Here is a 21,593-nt window from a genome sequence, read left to right as displayed (position 1 = left end):
AAGTCATCTACCTACACAAGCATATTTTTAGCTTCATGGATTACTTGACATTATGTGGCAAATATTTGACAGTATTTGATTGTTTGATTGGCATTACAATCTTAGTATAGACATGTTCTGTATTAAGAAACAACTCCCATGTGGGTGACATTTGACTTGCATTTTTTAAACTAGACTGATCTGTATTCCAAAGTTCTATATATAATAACATATTCCACTGCGTATTCCTTTATAGCTCTTGGACTTTTTTTTTTAAAAAAAGGGATAGGATTGTAGTAATTAGGAAGCAAGATAAGAAACTGAGCAGGGTGTATTGTTTCAAACACTGTGTTTAAATAAAAACAGTAGTACAGAATATCACAATAGCCAGCTAAATATAGTAATGGATTAGAAAGCTATTGTTTCCAATCCTTCCATATAAACTTAGACTCTTTAAATGGAATGCCACTTGACCTTTCATCAGCCAGTGTTTGTATTTAAGTGATGCAGGGACAACAGATCACCCATTGTAGGTGTCCAGTGTTGACATGACAGGCCCTTGTATTTCATGCAGTCATGTTCAGGAGACATAAACCCAGCACTCTTGAGCACAAGAAAGATCTTGCCATCCAGGGATCAGTATCGCCTGCACCTTATAATGGCATGAAAAGTTTTTTCAACTTATCCCAGCTCGTACTTTCTGCTGGCCACCTAAGACCACTGCCAGTTCTTAGACATTCAAAAATCACTTATGTTGAAGTGGAGATTCTTGATGCCCACAGCAAAAAGCAGATCTGTGTAGTGGATAAGGTAAGATTTTAGGTGTGGTTTTAGCAGTACATTGCAGAGTACATGTCTTTTTTAAAAAAAATACAATATTTTGCTGTCTTAAAGATTTTATTTTAATCTTTGCATTGGCTTAATGATTTTTCTCAGAAATTGTATTTCTGTATTGTATTTCTATTTTTTTCTGCTGATTAATCCACAGAATAGTACCAATAGGTGATACATACATTGCAGTGTTTTTAAAATATTTTATGTTAAATAAGGCAAACCACAATACAGCTTTCATGAAAACTCACTTTAATGATCCACTGTAATTTTTAGACAGGATTATGAATCAAACAAATGTGAATGTATGACCTTGCTTTTGAAATTGACAAAATGTTGCTGAATGATTCCTATTGTGCCTAGCCCTCAAAATCAAATGTCTATAGATAAGGGTTTTTTTTTAATTATTTGGTTTCCATTATTTAAATGTTACAGGATACCTTCTGTAGCAGCTCACTGGTTCTCAAGAGATGGAGCAAAAGATCTTTCCCTTAGATTTTGACATATTTTTAAATAAGTAATATTTGCTTAATATTACTTCTTTTGCTATGTAGTGCTAATATTTTATATCCAATTCTATTTAACATTTGCTCTTCTGATAGTTTCCGTATTATACAATTGACATATTCTTAGAACTGAGTTTCTGAAAAATCATACCCATATTTATACACAAAACATCTCATATAATATGCTGTAATATTTTTGATACAGAAAAGCAAATTTGTACTATAGAATATTCAGAAGCATTATAAATCCTTACAGCAACTAATATATAAGGCACTAAGAATTATTATCTCGAGTTTGCAGAGATTGACAGGATGGTTGGCCTAGAGAATTTCTATGAGAAAATTAATTTATTACCTCAAGTTAATTTCCTTGTGATTTATAATATTTTTAAATACTGCTCATTTTCTTCTTTGAAGCCTAGAGACATGAGTCAGAGTAATGTCATAATAAATTTATATACAGTTCATAGATAGATAGATAGATAGATAGATAGATAGATAGATAGATAGACAGATAGATAGATAGACAGACAGATAGATATGGAAGCTACATGGCTAGAACTGACCATCAGACCAAATGCTTTCAAAAAAACATCCTAATATATTTTGCAGCAGAAGGCCAAGTATAAAAGTTCCCATTTCTCCATGTTAATGTCTAGGTCTAGATTATTAGCTGTTTTAAATCTACTTTGGCCTTCTATTGTAACATCTGTTTTTACACAGAACATTTATCTCTGTATGAATATTGCCGTATGAGCATTTGCTCTTTAAGGGGCTACTGTAATGTCTTAAATGTCAATTCTTAATTTATTTGTCCATTTTTCCTTTATGTCAAGACCTCCTGGAAGCAGGGATTATTAAAATACTATTTGAGTTTAATTACTGAATCAACATAAAATCAAGTCGGGTTTTTCTGTGTTGAGGACATTTAGATTTCACAAGGACTTAGACATTTGTCTGTATTCTTTGTGATTGGAACTTAAGTGACATTTAAAAAAATTAAACATAGCTTATATATTAGTGAAGTTATGATATTAGTGAACAGATCAAAACATTATGAATAAATCTTCATTCTGAGATAATAAAATTCATTCAATCTAACTTACTCTATCTTAACAGAATATCTAACGAATACTTAAATATTTGTAACTGAAAGAAAGAGGCCCTAAAGTGCTATAGATTGGCTGGTTTTGTCTGCTGCATATGAAACTGCTCAAACTAAACTAAACGAACTTTTGAATTGATCTTGTGCAGCTTCTGTCTGGATGCTGGATCCTTAAATATTCAATATTTTGATTAAGTATATATATGGAAATACATGTGGGTGTATGCCTACACATTTTTATCTTGCTCCTATTTTTTTTCAGGTACCACCATCATCAACACTTCTTGATGTAAAACATAAGTTTCACAAAATATGTAAGCATTTAATTTTTTATTTAGTTGTCAAATTTAGAGACTTTACTTTAAATTAAATTACTATTTTACTATTTCTTTGGACCAAACTCATCAGAGGATTTAGAGCAAGCTATATAGGTAGAATATTTGCAGACTGTGCATGCTTCAGAAAGAGCTATGTAAAGATATTGGGGTATGTTATTTGGTGGTGGTAGAATTGTGTACTTTTAATTGTGTTGGTAAAGATGAATTAGTCAGTAGTGTTGAAACTAAACTGTGTGCAATTGGTCCTCTAATATTATGGATAATATAACACTTGAATTCTAAATGCACTTACCTCTCCAAATACGATTTAGTTGGATATATTTATTTCTGTTAATAAGGAACAGTTCCCTCCAAAATAATGTTTCAGTATGGAGAACTCTTTGTTTGCCCATTACCTTTCATTCTTTCATTCTTATCTACTTCTATTTTTTCTTCCCTCCTTTTCTATCTTGTTCCTAATTAAATTGTTCACATTCCATGCCCATGATAATTTCCTTTCTGCTTCCACTACTGAGGCTATAACATTGAAAATTATGATTATCAGCAGAGACTGAAGAATCCAATGTCATGAAATTGCAGAGTTAAAATGCTCAGTTCTCCCCCCCAAAAAGTGATAGGATTCATTTTTTTTTTGCTACCAGGTCTGTGGGCATGGCTTGGTAGGCGTGGCAGGGGAAGTATACTGTAAAATCTCCAGTCACGGTCTGCTACCCGTTCTCCAGAACTGGTCAGAACCTGCTGAATACCACCTCTGCCCCGCTCCCTAACACTTCATGCATGTTATTATTGCAGCATGTCCCTATTACCGAGATGAAGCTCTTGTCAGAAGTAGAAAGAGCAAGTGCTGATAAACATCCAGTTTTTTAGAGAGAAAGAAGTGCATTCATTATTCATAGGAAATATTTTCCATAATCTGTTTTCTTATTCCATGTTATAACAATGAATTCAAATTCAGGATAACTTCAACATTAAAAGACTTGTGCCTTTAATTCTTTGTCATGGCAATCCAAATAAGCATCAGCTTTAATTAATTAACCTACCAATTAGGATTAAAAGCATTAATGTATTCAGCCTTAATAAAAAGAATCTCAGTGGTAGGGATTCACATTCAATGTTACAGAAGATAAATTGCAATAACTTATAAAAGCCAAGCTAGACAAAATGTATTACATGTTAATGCAAAGTATAAAGCTGCCAGGAAATCCATTTGTTAATGATAAATCACCAAATTATTTTCCTATGCTTTAATATATGAATCTAGTGATATCTTTGTATAAATGTGTATTGATCTCCTATGACTATAAGTCAATTTCACTGTGGCAAATGAAGAAAGACAATTCAGCCAGAGAAGTACATCAATTTCACTGACTTAATTCCAAGGTTCATTTTGAAGCCTAGCCTTCTCATATTAAAATAAATGAACTTAAAGCTTGTTTCATTTTCTTAAATTGTTAGGTTTGTGCATAAGAAATCAGAAAGAAAAAAGTCCTCCAGATGGCTTAGCTCATTTCCAATTTGGGTAACAAATAAATACAGAGTTGCCAAGTGATATCATTATCTGTTTTGCAGTAATTCAGAAGTGTTCTTGAGACTTCTCAGACACTAGATTCTCATCTGTCTTAAAGGACATTTATTATGACCTTTGCTATTTCCAGACAGTCCAATAAGGATCTGACATTTCTAGATCTATTTTACTTGCAGAGAATGTGTCTGTCTTGGCTAACAATGAAGCATGGTCTTATAGCTTCTGTTCTGGAGATTGAGCTGACATCTTTTCATCTCTCATTTAAGTTTCAGTTGATATGTTTTGGGATAATATAAAATATAAGGTCCAAGTTAATTTTGAATTAATATGATGACTTCTAGCCATATTCAAATTCCATCCACCCAAAAATGGTTATGGTCATTAATTTTCTCTAGTTCTTATTAAGAACTGCAAACCCCGCCCCCCCCCCAAATAATATATATACCTAGGATTTATTAACCCTGAATCAAGTTTAATTCAAAACTATTGGATTTCAAATATGTTGGATGTAAAAGTTTTCTAAATCCACCCTTGTTACACCATCAGCCCAGACGTTGACCTTCTCTCCTCCTCTCCTATCTTTAATAATAATAATAATAATAATAATACTAACAAAACAAGTAGGCAAACAATAGAAAGTAAAACAAATAACCTGCATTCTGAAAGTTCCATTTTTTTATGGAGTGACATCTGTACTGTGAAAGTACAATGTTACTTTTTTTTTCATTTTGTCCTTATCACTCCTCCATTATCAATTGATCATTCCAGTAATATTTCAGCTTTTAGTGCATCTTTTTTAGAACTAGCTGGGGATTGTATTCTTTCTATGGAATAGCAAGGAACTGAAAAATGAGTAACTAATAAATATATTTTATTGTACTCCATGTCTTTTGGAATAACTCTGAAAATTTGAGTTTGGAATACTTTTGGTAAGAGATTCAAAATTCTGAAAAAGTTTAGATGCAGCATATTTTAACATTATATTTGGATAGTGACATGCACTTTATCTTAATTTTTCATGACCAAAAAGATATAATTTCTTAATGAAGTGGTTAAACACTGAGGTGATTTTTTCTTGGTAATTCATCATGATAAAACAAATAACTATATAGGTCTGATATTAATTCAGATTAATTATTTAAATATATTGACATGGTTCAAATTATTCACAACACAAAGCTTATAGCAGTTCATGCATTACTTTCATCTTAATTTTGTGTACAATATTGTCAATAATTTGTAAGAACATCAAAATAGCAAAATTCAGTTAGCAGCCGGTCTCCAAAGCAAATCTAGATTTCGGAATTCCTCATAATAAGCATTTGTTGATTACTCAAGTATTCTGTCATACTATAAAGCAATAGTACTGAACCAATAAACTTCAGACTGACGTGGCAAAATAATAGGACTCTTACTCTTTAACAAAGGCCTGGGAGTAAAGTATATTTTTCACTTATTTGAGAACAGGTCCACAATGGTACCCATCTCGGATAGGCCTGCGACTAGAGCGCAGTAAGTATTCATTTTACTATCAAAATATTTTAGTCTCTTTTCCCTGAGGAAATTCATCCCCATAATACTACATACCATATAGATTTAGGTATACATATTTTCTGTGGGAGGATCTAAGTCAGGGGTGTCAAACCCGCGGCTAACGGACTGGATGTGTAACATGCTGGCCCCGCCCCACCCAATTTATCAAAGGGGGGAAGTCCCAATATGTCACGTGATACTGTCATAACACTGTGAGTTGGACACCACTGCTCTAAGTACATAAATATCTATTTTGTACAGTACAGAAAGTGCAATTCCAAAAAGTGAATCATTGAAATGTATGTATATAGAATATAGAATAAAGAAGGATGGAAGGAGCCTTCTAAAATCTTCTAATTTTCAGAATATGGGAGCACTTTCTTAAGCATTTGTTCCTACATATTTATATTTTTCTCCACCATAACAAAAATATCCCTCACACTCAGTTGTTTAACAATGAATCAAGAAAAAAAGTTTAGAAACATACTCTGTTAGTAAGTCTTTTTACTAATATTGGCAAGAGTTTATAAACAGTTGTCTACCTCTTTTAACTGAGGATGGTCAACTGGAATGTTGAAAAAGAGTTGAGATTCTTGCTTAGGCTTTCCACAGGAACCTCAAATACTTTTGCTAATGCAGGAGGTGTGGAGGAACATATAAAGAATTCTAATTCACTTCTTCATTATTCATTATTCATCAAAGTGTCCTATAAATGCAAACCAGGCTGAACAAAAAGAACGTATATTCTTCCAGCTTATCTATATATTCCATGTTTATGATGATCATTCCCTCCTAGCCTATATGTACAAATGTGAAACATTTCACTCTGCCTAATTTCCTTGCTGAAATTAGAGATAGCAAACTGGGAATTATGTGAAAAGACTTCCTGAGAGAACATGTATATATAGCTAACTATAGTCAAACTAGAAAAATAAAGCATAAGACAGAAAGTATTAGAAAACATAAGATAAGCAAGAGTTGAGGAAACCCACACAGATGGCAAAATTAGTATGCGTCATTCACCGTTCAGCAGATTCTTTGCCATCCATGTAATAGAAAGACATGTCCAGAGAGTTTAAAAGGAGGAGGAAAATTTGGGCTATAGGAGTGCCTCAGAGTTATTACCCAGGTAGAAATTCTTACCAGAGTGACTTTGATTGCATTGACCGTATAGCATCTTTGAGCCTACTGATAGCAAAAGCCAGTGATCATATAGACAACATTAGGAATTTCGTCTGTGTATTTCTTTATCTCTCACTTTCCCAGGTTGCTTTTGTCTTCAAAGCACAATTGATATTTGATGCTCTGTCTGATAGCATGTAATTAATAAGGCAATAGGTGGTTTTGCTTGACCAACTTTCCCCTACAATTCCACCATTTCTTTCCTTTAGTAATCCTTCCTTTTGTAAAAGTTACAAAGAACTGCTGTGCTGAGTTATTGCTCAGGTTACATTTGTATTCTGAAAAAACAGTCAGAAAATACTGTAGCTTGTTAAAAGGCATCCAAATAAATATTCTATCTCTGATGCAGAATTACTATATCCTCATGCTTGCATAGTATTTCATTTGTTAGGCTTTTTTTAAGCAGAATTTCTTTCTGCTCATATATGTTAACAGGGAAATATTGTACAAGATGTCATTAAGTGTTTCCTGTTCTTGCTTTTTCTTTTCTTTTTACAGATGGGCCCTTTTTAAAAGATTCTGTTAATGTAAAGAGTCTTGCAGCATCTTCTATTATTACACTGTATTTCACAGATATGGGACAGCAAGTTAGCTGGATAACTGTAAGTATAATTTTTGAAGAAGCACAAATATATACACACAGCCATATAATTCAATGTTAAAACAGCTCATAGCTGTTTAGTTCTTTTGTTATTTCCTTTTTTCATTCATCTCTGGTTTTCAGAGAAAGCCTGGAAATGTCCCTATTGCTTTCTTGGCAACGTTCCCATCACCCCAGATGGGAAATGGTTTGCATTATCTTCCTAAAGCTAAAGTCAACCAGCTGGCTTTGTGCCTAAGGCTGGATGAGAAAATAGAATAGTATAGGATAGAATAGAATAGGATGGGATGGGATGGGATTGAATGGAATGGAGCTGAATGGAACGGAATGGAACAGAACAGAACAGAACAGAACAGAACAGAACAGAACAGAACAGAACAGAATAGAATAGAATAGAATAGAATAGAATAGAATAGAATACACCTACTTAATCCAGATCTTCATTTAGAACTTAAAGCTAAATAATTAAATGAAAAAACAATGTCCTTAGAAAACTAATTGAGGGGCAGATTCTCCTTAAGTAGCATCATTATTTAAGCTTAAATAGTATGTCTTCCCTACCACACTGGCTAGGGAATTCTGGTTGAAGTCTACTCATCTTAAAGTTCACCTTTTGAAAAAGTACCTTTGAGACATCTTTTCTTCAACTTTTTCATTTGCAATATTCTTGTGATTTCTGAGTAGTTTATAACAAAATAATATTTTATGGGCAATTGGTTATATAATGAAAGATATCAGCTTTAAAATAAATGACAAAATATGAAAGAAATCAAAGAGAAGAATAATCATCTTATGAATGTGTATTTTTTATGTATATATATATATATGGTATTCAGCTTTGTTCGGGTATTTTCCCACGTCATTATAGTTGCGCTTTTAAAGTTGTAGCAATGTTTCGGCAGAATCTCATCTGCCATCATCAGGCTTCTGTACTGTGTTCTTGCCTATACAGAACACAATATATAATATTTGCCTATACAGAACATAATACAGAAGTCTGATGATGGCAGAACAGGCTGATGGCAGCCTGTTGCTACAACTTTAAAAGCACAACTATAATGACGTGGGAAAATACCCGAACAAAGCTGAATACCAGACAGACAGACAGACAGACAGACAGACAGACAGATATAGATGATATAGATATAGATATTAAGCAAAATAAAAGGCAAAACTCCAAACACGTCAAAGTATCTTCAAAATGATAATTTCTGTAAGATTCAAACTGAAAGGTGAATAGACTTACTTGATGATTCTCAAAAAAAATCCACAGGTGAGATTAGGCATAGACTCCAATTTCTTAAATTAAGAAAACAGCATTGTGATAAATGGCACATATCTGTATGAATAAAGGGATTCAAGGTTAGGCTACTGATATGTTAGGTGATACCATGTGAAAATGCAGTTTATTGGAGGATTGAATTAATCTTTTTAATGTCCACAAAAATTATTTATTTGTGAAAAGTTCTATTGGCTTACCAACATATATCCTTTCTCATCATCACAAAGGTATGCAACCATGGCCCCAGTTAACACCTTGAAGTCCTCCCCTTATTTTGAACTTGAATTTTATCTAACTTGACATCTGATATAATACTTATATAGAGATTTTATGTTTCATATTTTACTTGCAGACTGATCAGAGTTACTTTGTAAGGATGATGGTGGTTTTCTAAGTTTGAGATATAAATAATATCTATATGTTTAGGTCTAGGATGGGATGCTACCAGTTCGGCCCGGTTTTACAGAACCTGTAGCTGCGAAGAGCAGCTAACACTGAACTGGTTCAGTGTTTGGCCCACTCGCCTACCCGGGCTCTAGGCTGTCCTTTATTCCCTGCTTTTCCCTCCTCAGCTGCATTGCGCGGCACAGCTGAGGTTGAAAAAGCAGGAAACAAGGATTTTCAAATGCTGCTCACCCGAGCACAGCGCTTGCCAGCTGTCCAGGCTCAGATGCACAGCTGATGATTTCTTGCAAACGCTGCACACATGCATATTATGATTGTCTGCAGTTCGGAGAACCGGCAAATCGCTCCACTGGCTGTCCCTGCCCTCCCTGCCCACTTACTCCTTACCTGGCATGCGAGCCATCTAACTTGCCTGGTTTGGTAAGTTGCTATTTTTCCTTTTTTTCCCCCAACCATCAGCTGTTCTGCTCTGCTGGAGATTTAGATTAGCTAGAAAGCAGAAAATCCTTGGATTTCTTGCTTTCTAGCTAATCTAAAAGCAGAGCTGAACCTTCCTTAGGACTGAAGCTTCTACTTTTCAGTGCAGACTCAGGTAGCCAATTGCAGATAGATAGATCTCTAAGTGAATCTGTGATTCTGTGAGCAACTCAATCTGCATGCCTGCTTTACCTGCTTTTGGGTAAAAGTTGCTCTTTTTTATAAAAAAATCAATATTTACATATATATTTATAATATTTACATACAAGCAACGCCCACCCAGTCACATGACCACCAAACCATGCCCAATCAGCAAGCCATGCCCACCCAATCACATGACCACCAAGCCACACCCACAAATTAGGCCACACTCACAGAACCGGTTGTTAAGAAATTTGAATTATACTTGGTTTAGGTATAATTATACACATAACTATGTATATATGTATATATGACAAGATGAGGAAGACATTTAAAAAATAACTCTTTTTCTTTACAGAAGTGTTCTAGCTAGGTCACCAAGAAGTGGTTTTTATTTTTTATAGGTTATCAAGTTTAAAATCAAATTGCCAATAACAGTAACCTCAGATGAACTATAGAATATGATAAATGAAGAATAGACTATTCTAGATGAAATACCTTTCATTTTTTAAACTAAGATCAATTAAAATGACACAAAAGTGATAATGAAGCTTCAGATTTTACAGAAATTTCTTAGAAAGGATGTTATGAAAAGTTAAGCATGGAATAAAAACAAGACATTAGTTCAGGTGTCACAACCAAAAGATCTTTTGCTAAGTCTTCAGTAGTTCAATGTATTTGTTAAAGAGAGGTGCATTAGGTGTCTATTTTCACCCAGCATACAAAGCTTTCTCCAGTTCTGAAAACACAAAAGCCATCGATTCCCAATTTGTTTTTTTACTGCTAACCAAAAATGCTGAGTCATTACCATCACTGTATGATGAATTTGAATGAATCAACCAGCCATAGGAACTTCGTGGTCTGAACTGAATATTAACTCTGGTATTCATGGAATCAAGAGTCACATTCCTGTCCCACTTCTATCTTTCAGTCATGTATAAATAGATGATATATAGAAGCATGCTTAACATTCAGTACATTTTGTATCAGCTGGATTTGACCTGTTTTGTGAAAATTCAACCTGCTTCAATACTTTCAACTGTAGGACACCAAGTCAAGAGTATAAAATAATACAGGAGGCAGATATTTTTTTTTCTTTCTGAAAACATAAGAGATTGCTTGTAACTATGGCAGGGATCTAAGTGTCCAAGTGAACCACCATATAAGTATGAGCCAGTAGTGTTCTGCCAAAAAGGCCAATGTAGTTTTAAGTTGAGTCAACAGATGATTAGCATTAAGATAATGATAGTGATAGAACTGTTTTTTACTGCAACAGTGAGGCTGCATTTAGAATGCTGTTTTTCATTTCTGGTCATAATGATACAAAAAAAGATGCGGAGAGCATAGAAAATGTGCAGAGAAGCTAAATATGTCTAGCATATCAAAGAGAAGGATTAAAGGTGATATGAAAACTGTCTTGAAGGGCTGTCCCAGAGAAGAGGGGGAAGACTTATTCTCCATAGCATCTGAAGGCAGGACGAGAAGCAGTGGATTACTTCTCATTGATTGCTCTTTCATTGATTGCTCTCATTAAAAAGAAATCCAAACTAGAAGTAATGTGTTCCATATTAGCCGGCTTGAAGACCTGCATTCCTATTGGTCCAGAAAAGCCGGACCGTCATTGGACGCTTTAAACAACCCTGATTGGCTCGTATAGGCTTTGCCGCGATTGGCTACAACCAAGCGCGGCAAACTCAAAGAACTGTCATTGGCTGCCTAGCCATAGCCGGCTCTATAAAAAGAGCTGCCACGGCTAGGGTTTTTGTCTCAGAATTCTTCCTGCTTAATAAAAAGCTGTTTGTTCACTACTCAAGCCTCGTTCTTACGGGACCCACCAACCATACTTAACACTGGCGACGAGGATGGGATTCTGAGGCAACAGGGCTGAACAGCATGTGGCAAACAGCACAGAGACAACCAGCGAAATGGCCAGCAACGCCACGCCGCCTGCACCATTCAACCCAGACAGCGAGGACTGGGAGTCCTACATTGATCATTTCCAAATGTTCTTGGAATCCAACAATTTAAAAGACACTACCAGCAGCAAAAAGTGAGCGGTCTTCTTAACGCACCGCGGGCCTACCGTTTTTAAAATGGCCAAGGCACTAGCGAAGCCCGCAGATGTCAAGGCAATGGATTGGGACAACCTAGCTCCCATCCTCCGGAACCATTACACTCCAGCTGTACCAACTCTCATCCGAAGGCATGATTTTTATCAGCGAGATCAGCATGAGGGCGAGAGCATCGGTGAGTTTGTAGCCGACCTGAGGGACCTAGGGGGCTTATACGGATTCACCAACTTGGACAAGGCCATGCGCAACCGGGTCGTCCTCAGCCTAAAAGACCCAGCACTCCAAAGCAGGTTGATGGCCAAGGGTGACATCTCCCTCACTGACGCCATCAATGAAGCCACCACAGCCGAAGCTACCCACAAATCAGCAGCGCGAATGCGGTGTTCAAATGGAACCGATCGCCAATCAACCAGCGAGGCAACCACCACACCAGAAAAACTCACAGCCTCCACCCACCATGGCGACATCAAATCCCTCTCTGACAGTGAAGAGGAAGAAATCCACAGACTTCAATCTGAATGCGAGCGTCGAGACCGGCAAGATCGTAAGTCAGGGTATCAATGTGCTGGCTGCAGAGGGAATCACCCGCATTCTGAATGCAAGTTCCTGGATGCTGTTTGCCATTTTTGTGAGAAGCAAGGGCATATCGCCAAAGTATGCCGCAATAAAAGAAATTTCAGCCCCCGGTGTCGGGGAAACAGCCCGAGAAGACTTGATGGCACCCCCACCAAAAACCGGGACCACCAGACCGACAGCCAATGGAGCCGAGACAACCGAATTAAAAAGTTCAACGATGCACCATGAAGAGAAGAAACGCACCAAACAGTCATCATCGGCCACGCTTCATCAATTGACACACGGAAGATCCGCATTGAGGTCAGCATCAAAAACCAGCCATGTATCATGGAAGTGGATTCTGGCTCTTACCTCTCTATGGTCTCCTGGCAGATCATAAAGTGCTTAATACCTAGCATATGCCGCCAAGAACTAAGTGACCAGAAACTAATTTTGAGAGATTATCAAGGGAACCACATTCCAGTAGCTGGAATAGGACACTTCAAGATTTCATTCAAAAACCGAACCAACATCCTACCACTCACAATCATTGATAAGGACCACCCCAGCCTACTTGGGTTGTAATGGTTCACGCTGCTGGGAATCGAGATGGCAGGCATCAACCATACAGATGATGAAGATTGGGAAGCAACGCTCGTACGAGACTTCCAAGAGGTCTTCGATGACACCTTAGGCAAGTACAAGGGGTCCCCAATCTCCTTTAATCTTAGCCCTAACATTGCTCCCATCCGCCTCAAGCCACATCAAGTGCCATTTGCACTCAAACCTAAATAGATGAGCAATTAAATAAGCTCATAGAGCAAGATGTATTAGAACCATGCCCGCTGGGAAATACCAATTGTCACCCCATCAAACCAGATGGCTCCCTGAGAATTTGTGGTGACTACAAGGCCACCCTCAGCCACGCTCTGCAGCAGAGTGCCTACCCCGTGCCAGTAGTCCAGCATCTACTACACTCACTGGGGGATGGCAAAATCTTTGCAAAGCTCGACCTGGCACAAGCCTATCAACAACTGCCAGTCGATGCTGAAACCGCCGAAGCTCAAAGAATCGTGACACATCGAGGGGCATTTAAATGCAACCGACTCCAATTTGGAGTCAGCGTCACACCTGGGGTTTTCCAAAGCCTAATGGAGCGACTGATGCACGGAATTAAAGGAGTCGTACCGTATTTCGATGACATTTTAGTAGCAGCCCCCAATAAAAAACAATTAGAAAATGACTGAGAGCAGTCCTTCAAAAATTTAAAGACTCTGGCCTCAAAGTAAAAAAAGAGAAGTGCCAATTATGTACTGAACGGGTTGAATTCCTCGGATACCTTCTTGATAAACAAAGAATTCACCCTACCGACAAAAAATTGAAAGCCATCAAAGAAGCCCCCAGGCCGAAAAATAAGACGGACTTCCAAGCCTTCCTTGGACTCATTAATTTCTATAATATTTTCCTACCCCAGAAAGCGACTATCGCAGAACCCTTGCATAGATTCCTGGGTAAAAAGGCACCCTGAATATGGGGACGGCGAGAGGAACACGCTTTCCAACAAATAAAAAACCTTTTGATTTCAGACGCAGTCCTCATTCAATATAACGAAACCCTACCTCACCATTTGGTGTCGGAGCAATCCTAAGCCACACCTTGCCAAATGGAACAGAGGCCCCCATTGCATTCTTCTCCAGAAGCCTGTCCAAGCCAGAGAGGAACTACAGCCAGCTGGACAAAGAAGCCCTCGCCATCGTCTCTGCAGTGCAAAGATTCCACGAATACATTTATAGTAGGACATTTTCAATTATTACAGACCACAAGCCCCCACTTGGCATTTTGGCTGGTAACAAACCTACTCCCCACATCCTGTCACCTAGAATGACAAGATGGTCTGAATTTCTTGCCGCTTACAATTACCAATTAATCCATCGACCTGGCAAAACTATCTTGCACGCCGATGCCTTAAGCCACTCCCCCCACCAGGCATGCAAGATGACCCAGCACCCACATTATCAATTTTACAAATAGAAACAGTAGCCATACCACCGTTGACCACGCAAGACATTGCCCGAGAAACAAGAAGGGACAAACACATGGCACGAGTTCTCAGCTGGGTGGAGAGAGGTTCTCCAGAAAGCGAAAAAAATGAACTCTTCAAACCATTTAAAAACCACCAAACTGAACTTTTTTCCCAGAGGGGCTGTATCCTTTGGGGAGACCGGGTAATAATACCGGAAACATGACAGAAAACTGTTTTAAATATGCTGCACGATGGGCACCCAGGCATTGTTTGCATGAAAGCCCTGGCCAGGAGCGATGCTTGGTGGCTGGGCATGGACAAACAAATCGAAACCTGGGTTGCCACTTGCAGCAGATGCCAAGAGACTCGCTCGCCCCCCCCCCCCAAGTCTCCACCGTTACAATGGGAGACACCCAGAGGCCCTTGGTCGTGCATCCATATTGACTTTGCTGAGCCAACCAAAGGGCATACCTTTCTGATCACTGTTGATGCTTATTCAAACTGGCTCAAAGTGAGCAAGATGAAAACAACCACCACAGAAGCTGTCACCAAGAAATTAAACAAACTCGTTGCCACGCACGGTCTGCCAGACGTGATAGTATCTGACAATGGCCCCCAGTTTACCGCATTGACATTCGAGCAATACTTGGCAGACTGTGGCATCCGACACGCATTGACATCGCCAGCTCACCCGGCGGTGAATGGGAGAGCTGACCACATGGTTCAATTTACAAAAAAAACTTCAAAAAATTGAACATGGCAACATCCACGAAAAAATCACCAAAATGCTTCTACTACAACACATCACACCCAACACCACTACCAACAAAAGCCCAGCAGAACTGCTCATGGGCAGAAGTCTCCGGTCACCTCTAGATCGCCTGCACCCTGCTTATACCCCAGAGAAACCCCCAGGATCCAGCAGCAAATACCGCACCTTTAATGTAGGAGACACAGTTTTCGCAAAAAACTTTACCAGGGACCCACTATGGATTCCTGCAAAAATCACCCAAATCACTGGTCCTCGCTCCTACCGGCTCAAGACTACCGATGGTAGGTGTGGACGGCACATGGACCAGCTAAGGTCCAGGCTGGCCACCCTTCCCCTCACAGACTCTAACCAAGAAATCAGAGGGGGGGAACCTCAAACTTAGAAAAAGAGCCAATATCTGCGCTAGCAGAACACCCTCCACACACATTAAATAAAAATCAAACATTAAACCAGCAATACTTACCTACAAACAGGGAACCGAGGCAGACAGGAGCTTCACCTGGAAGTAGCATCCGGAAAAGCTCAACCAGCCCAGAGAATCCTGGCGGGAGCGACAGAGCAAGCAACTCGACCAACCCGGATAAACCAGGTGGGAGTCGCAGCTATAGGCCTGGCTCACTCTTCCAGGCAGTTCCAGCGAGAAGCTTGAGAGTGACGCGGAGCCCGTCCGAACCAGACGACGACCAGAGACATTATGAACCACGCAAGTCAAGTAGGCAGGTCCGAAGACCCGCCTACTTACGTGACTACGTTACCCCGCCCCTTGGACGGGACCGGGAGGGGAGGGGTGTTCCATATTAGCCGGCTTGAAGACCTGCATTCCTATTGGTCTAGAAAAGCCGGACCGTCATTGGACGATTTAAACACCCCTGATTGGCTCATATAGGCTTTGCCGCGATTGGCTACAACCAAGCGCGGCAAACTCAAAGAACTATCATTGGCTGCCTAGCCGCGGCCAGCGCTATAAAAAGAGCTGCCGTGGCTGGCTGGGGTTTTGGTCTCAGAATTCTTCCTGCTTAATAAAGAGCTGTTTGTTCACTACTCAAGCCTCGTTCTTATGGGACCCACCGACCGTACTTAACATAATGAGAAATTTCTTGGCAGTAAGAAGAATTAATGAATGGAATATCTTGCCACCCAGAGTTGTGGCTGCTGGAGGTTTTCAAGAATATATTGGACCAGTAGTCACCAACCAGTGGGCCAGGGATCACTGGTGGTCCATGATAAAATTTTGGTGGTCCACAGAGAAATGTCACCCTAAAGTAATTAATCCAGGCTGTGCAGGAACACAAGGCTGTGCCACCCACATGGCCCGGGGAACACATGCCTTTCATCACTTGCATTGTGCATGACATGAGGTAGTGAGGGGAGCGGGAAAATGGCAGAGGGGGGGAACTTTCTCCACTCACCCCATGTGCCTTGCCTGGCCACCGGCTGCTTCTTTCCTCTCCTATCTTCCTCTGCTTTTGGCTGCATGCAAGAAAAGCAGCAAAAGTCTTTCTTTCTCTCCCCCAAACTCTGCCAGAAATGAGTCTTTGGGATCCTCCAAGTCCTCCTGATCCAAGAGGCTGCACGAGTGTGACAAGTCTCACAAAGACTCATTTCTGGTGGAGTTTGGGGGAGAGAAAGAAAGACTTCTGCTGCTTCTGCTGCTTCTGCTGCTTTCCTTGCATGAAGCCAAAAATCTCTCTCTTTCTCTCTCTACCCCTGAGAATGGAGCTGGAGACGGTATCCTGTGATCCCAAATAAAGAATGATCGATCGGTAGGAAAATGGGATGGGGAATTTTCCTGCAGACTTTTTGGGGGATTTTCCCAGGGTCTCTGGTCCACTGGATTTAAAATTATGAGTTTGATGGTCCCTGAGGTCCAAAAGGTTGGTGACCCCTGAATTGGACAACATTTTGTCCAATCTATTAGACAAAGGCCTCCTGTCTTGAGCAGCGGGTTAAACTAGAAGATCTCCAAGCTCCATTTCCAGACTTCTGATTATATTATTCTTTCCTATTCTCATCTTTGCTGTCTTTACTTTAAAGAGGATATGAGGGAAAATATTTTGAATTTGACTATGGCAAAGGCTCCAAAGTATTCAGTTGAAAATGGACAATTAAGATTTGTAAACAGTCCAGCATCTTTATTAATTTCACTGTGTTATATAAAAAGAATTATATAATTCTTTTATGTACAATTATGAGAAAAGAAAAGGCCTTTTCAGTCATTTTTATGCTTCATAAATGATTGCTGAAACTTGATATACTTTATTTCAAATGGTTTTAAATCTAATTTTGGTGCTCCAAAAATTCAAATCACATTTTGAATTGAATCTTGTCTGCATCATAGTTAAAATCTGAACCAGATGTTAGGTATTTTTCATTCTTACTAATTTATCATCAAAAGAACATTAAGCAAGCATTCCTTTCTTCTTTCCTTCCCTCATTTCTTTCTCCCTTTCTTCTGTCCCTCCCTGCTATCCTATATCTCTACCTTTCTTTTCTTGCCCCCTTCCTTCCTTGCTTTTTCTCTCCCTTCCCCCACCTTTCCCTCCTTCTCCAGATTTCTACAATTTAGTGCCGTAGCTTCAACCCTTTTAGAAGACATGTTTGAATTAATTAAATATATTCTGCCATACTGTTAGTGTTACTCTGATTCTTAGTTTAATTCAAAATTTGATAACAAATTTTCTACATCATTCAGACAAATTTTACTTTTAATTCCTTTTAGCTGGTAACAATGGTATTCACTCTTTTTCATCCCAAGACACTCAGCTCTTTTGCAAAACTTTAGGATCACAAACCTGGAATTCTGTGACATTACATGTTGCTGGAAGAAATGGAGGCAGCCTGCCACTGGTGATGATGGCTACATAGGTGGACATCTGGTTACATAGTTATACACCAATTTCTGACATTTGCTTGTGGCTGTTTTGCCTGCAGATCTTTTGTGGAACACAACTGTTCCATGGAAAAGCAGTTGAAATCCTTTGCTCTAAAGCAGAGGTATCAAACTCAAGGCTTGGGGGATGGATCCTGCCCATGGGGTGCTTAGATCTGGCCTGCAGGGCCACCCTGGAAATAGTGAAGAATAGTGCCAGAAAAAACTGAGCTCACAAGGGCTGCGGGCAGCCCTCCCAAGCTCTGTTTTCACTGGCAGAGGTTGCAGGAGCTGAAAATGGAGCCATTTTTGCTGGTAGACAGGTGCCCTGACACAAGTGCCCCACGGGTACCCTGACACAAGTGCCCCACAGGTACCCTGACACAAGTGATGTTGAGCTGGCCACATTCACCCCAGCCCCCCGAGGTCAAACACAACCCTGATGCGGCCCTCAATGAAATTAAATTTGACACCCCTGCTCTAAAATGATATTTTTAGTTATCAATTTTTTTATTCTTAGCAACAACTACTTGTTATATGCTTCATTGATTCAAACAAGATATTTGAAGTGAATATAAATTTCTATTGATATTGCAAGCTCCCAGAAGTTTTCCTGAGCCACTGAGATGCCAAAGAGAGTGAGATTCGAGACAAGGCTTGCAAAAAATAACAGTTTATTTTGGCCAAAGCCAAAAAGTCTGAATGAACACTGTATCCAAACATACAGACAAAATGCATGTAAGGAATAGCCACACCCCTGCAAGAGTGGTTCAGAGTATTATATACATTTTACCCCATTTTATTATATACATTTTACCCCAACTTACCCAATCAGAGAAAGTTTCATTACCAACGTGGTCTTTAAAGCGTTCTTTGTTCAGGTCCCTGTCTCTGACTACCTTATCTATGGAGCATTCCTATTCTCTCCCTGGCCAAGTTGTCTGTTCAGCAGAATGTTTTCAGGATTCAGTATCTATGAGGTAGGAAACTCCCTACTCGGGTTTCTTTATCTATGGGACCTGATATTCCTGGGTAACAGTTTTTTCTATATTTTTAAGAATGTGCCTAGCTTCAAAGCCAGGAACACAAGCAAGATACAGAAGCAAGATAACAAACTTCATATTAATGCTAACCAGTATCAAGGCTACAATTTACTAAGCTAAAATTAATTCCTAACAACTAATTTCTGACAGTATAAGCAGGAGCCAGTAACAAAGGTTAATTCATAACAAATGATTTCTAGCAGTACATCATATCAGAAGCAAACTGGTTTAACCAATAACATAAGCAATTCATAATAAAAGCAAATAGCCAATATTGGTTTGATCACTATACTCCTTCAATATTATTACACCTGCACTTTTTTTGTTAAAAAAAAAAACATCAGTGGTTTGATTGTACCTACTAAACTCTTGAATCTTTAAACTTTGACTGGGTGAAACGATGCATCAAAGGACAAATTGTTTTCAATCAAAGTATCTAAATTGACAACTGAATAGGGGCCATAGCTCCTATACTGCATCTACTAAAAAGTTCTCAGATGAGAGGGATTTCTATGTATATACCCATTAGAGAGTCTATATTGTTTAAAGCTTTTTGACATATTTAGGAATTCATTGTAAATTTATCATCAATGTCACCAGCTGACTTTAAAGAGGGCAATAGGCGGATTGCTCCATCAATCCTTGCATTTCAATTTGTCCCGTAGTGAGCTGTTAGTACATTTGCTGTCCTAATGCTTAGGGTAGGGGTGTCAAACTTGCAGCCTGCAGGCCAAATGCGTCACATGCTATCCCTGGTTTAGCAAAGTCATGTGATGCCATGAGTTTGACGCCCCTGGCTTAGGACAAAGTAGAGCCTGGCTACAGTGAAAGAGCAAATTTAGATTGGCCTACTTTGTGATGTTTCAAGGACTAGAGCAAGGAGGTGTGGTAATTCATGACCTTTTAAGCTTTTGCTGAAAGAGCTATAAAACATTTCTCAGGAATATAGCCCTTATCTTACTGTTCTCATTGTATTAACCATTTTTTTCTGTTTCTTTTGGTTTTTTTTTTCAGGTTTTCCTAACTGAATATACAGGCCCTCTTCTAATCTATCTGCTGTTTTATTTTCGCTTCTCAACTGTTTATGACGCAAAAGAAAGTGCAAGATGTTTACGGCATTCTGTGGTTCAGTAAGTAAGAGTGTCTGTATTTAAGATTTATTTATATAGACACATAAATATGTGCGTGACACACATACACAGAGAGAGAGAGAGAGGAAGAGAAACAACTGGATATCAGGTTTTGTTACTCTTTGGACTATATTTTCAGTCCTCCTTGGAAACAGCTAAAATTCCTTTTCTGTAGTGAACTGTGAATACAAACCTAATATCCTTACTAATATTACTAATATTGGCAGTTATTGGCTGTCTATAATGTCACTATCATTTCACCATTTTATTTTTCAATCCTCAAAGTAGTTTTCTATTCACATTCTCCTCTTACATTTGAACTTAGCCTAATGTTATTTGATCTTCCATGAATATACAAAAAATTCTATTTATTCAGAAAATATTTGTACTTTATTGGAATTCTCTCTATCATCTCCCTTCTCTCTCTCTCTCTCCCCCCCCTTCTCTCATCTATCTATTTTAAATCTTAAAGGGGAAAACAACCCAAGAAGCTTGGGAAACTCTAAAGAATATGATTATAAACACCCAGTTCAACACAATACCATGGAAAAGAAAAATAAGAAATCCAAGAAGAAACTGACATGGTTAAACAAAGAACTCTGACAAACTGAAAACAAAAAAAAGATAAGTACAATAAATGGAAAGAGAGACATATAACTGAGACAGAATACCAACAAACAGCCCAAATTTACAAAGATGAAGTGAGGAAAGCTAAGGCTCAGGATGAAATAACAAAAATAAAAAAACAATATTAAAAAGTTTCTTTCAACATATAAGAAAAACAAAAAGTCAAGGAAACAATTGGTTTGCTAATGGGAGATGATGGTAAATAAGTAATAAGCAGTAGAGAGAAAAAAGAGTTGCTTAGCTCAGTCTTCACACAAAAAGAAAACATAGCCCAATCTACCAAAAACATAACTAAAAGACAGACTAGAAATAAAAATTAAAATAAGCAAAATGGTAAGAGAACTTCTGTCTGGTCTAGATGAGTTCAAATCAATGGGATTTGATGGATTACAACCCAGAATTCTGAAGGAGCTGGCAAATATTATCTCAGAACCATTATACCACATCTTTCAAAGATCTTGGAGAATCAAGGAACTATCTGAGAACTAGAAAAGAGCTGATGTGTTTTTCCAAAAAGAGGGGAGAAAGCCAATCCAGGAAACTATAGATGAACCAGCCTGATGTCAATTCTTGAGAAAATACTGGAAAAGATAGGCA

The 21,593-nt window shown here is 38.5% G+C and overlaps 1 protein-coding gene across 6 annotated transcripts in view; it reads left to right on the top strand.

Moving 5' to 3' along the window:
• The first annotated feature begins 263 nt into the window (after positions 1 to 263).
• The window catches only part of TECRL (trans-2,3-enoyl-CoA reductase like), a 76,496-nt gene continuing 55,166 nt past the window's right edge, over positions 264 to 21,593 (top strand). For 4 of the 6 annotated variants that reach the window (XM_087916054.1, XM_026719600.2, XM_087916051.1 and 1 more), the window contains exons 1-5: positions 274 to 789; positions 2,684 to 2,735; positions 5,752 to 5,796; positions 7,498 to 7,601; positions 20,254 to 20,369. In XM_087916054.1, coding sequence (XP_087772180.1) covers positions 556 to 789; positions 2,684 to 2,735; positions 5,752 to 5,796; positions 7,498 to 7,601; positions 20,254 to 20,369 — 551 coding nt within the window. In that variant the 5' untranslated portion in view covers positions 274 to 555. Of the gene's footprint in view, positions 790 to 2,683; positions 2,736 to 5,751; positions 5,797 to 7,497; positions 7,602 to 20,253; positions 20,370 to 21,593 lie in introns of all 6 variants that reach the window. The other 2 variants (XM_087916049.1, XM_087916053.1) reach the window with 2 other exon arrangements.

The sequence above is a fragment of the Pseudonaja textilis genome, chromosome Z (assembly GCF_049901715.1).
Source record: "Pseudonaja textilis isolate UNSWEBS1 chromosome Z, rPseTex1.2, whole genome shotgun sequence".
In the NCBI taxonomy this organism is placed as follows: domain Eukaryota; kingdom Metazoa; phylum Chordata; class Lepidosauria; order Squamata; family Elapidae; genus Pseudonaja; species Pseudonaja textilis.
Note: the sequence above shows the minus strand (reverse complement) of the source record. Positions and strands in the feature narration are given on the sequence as shown.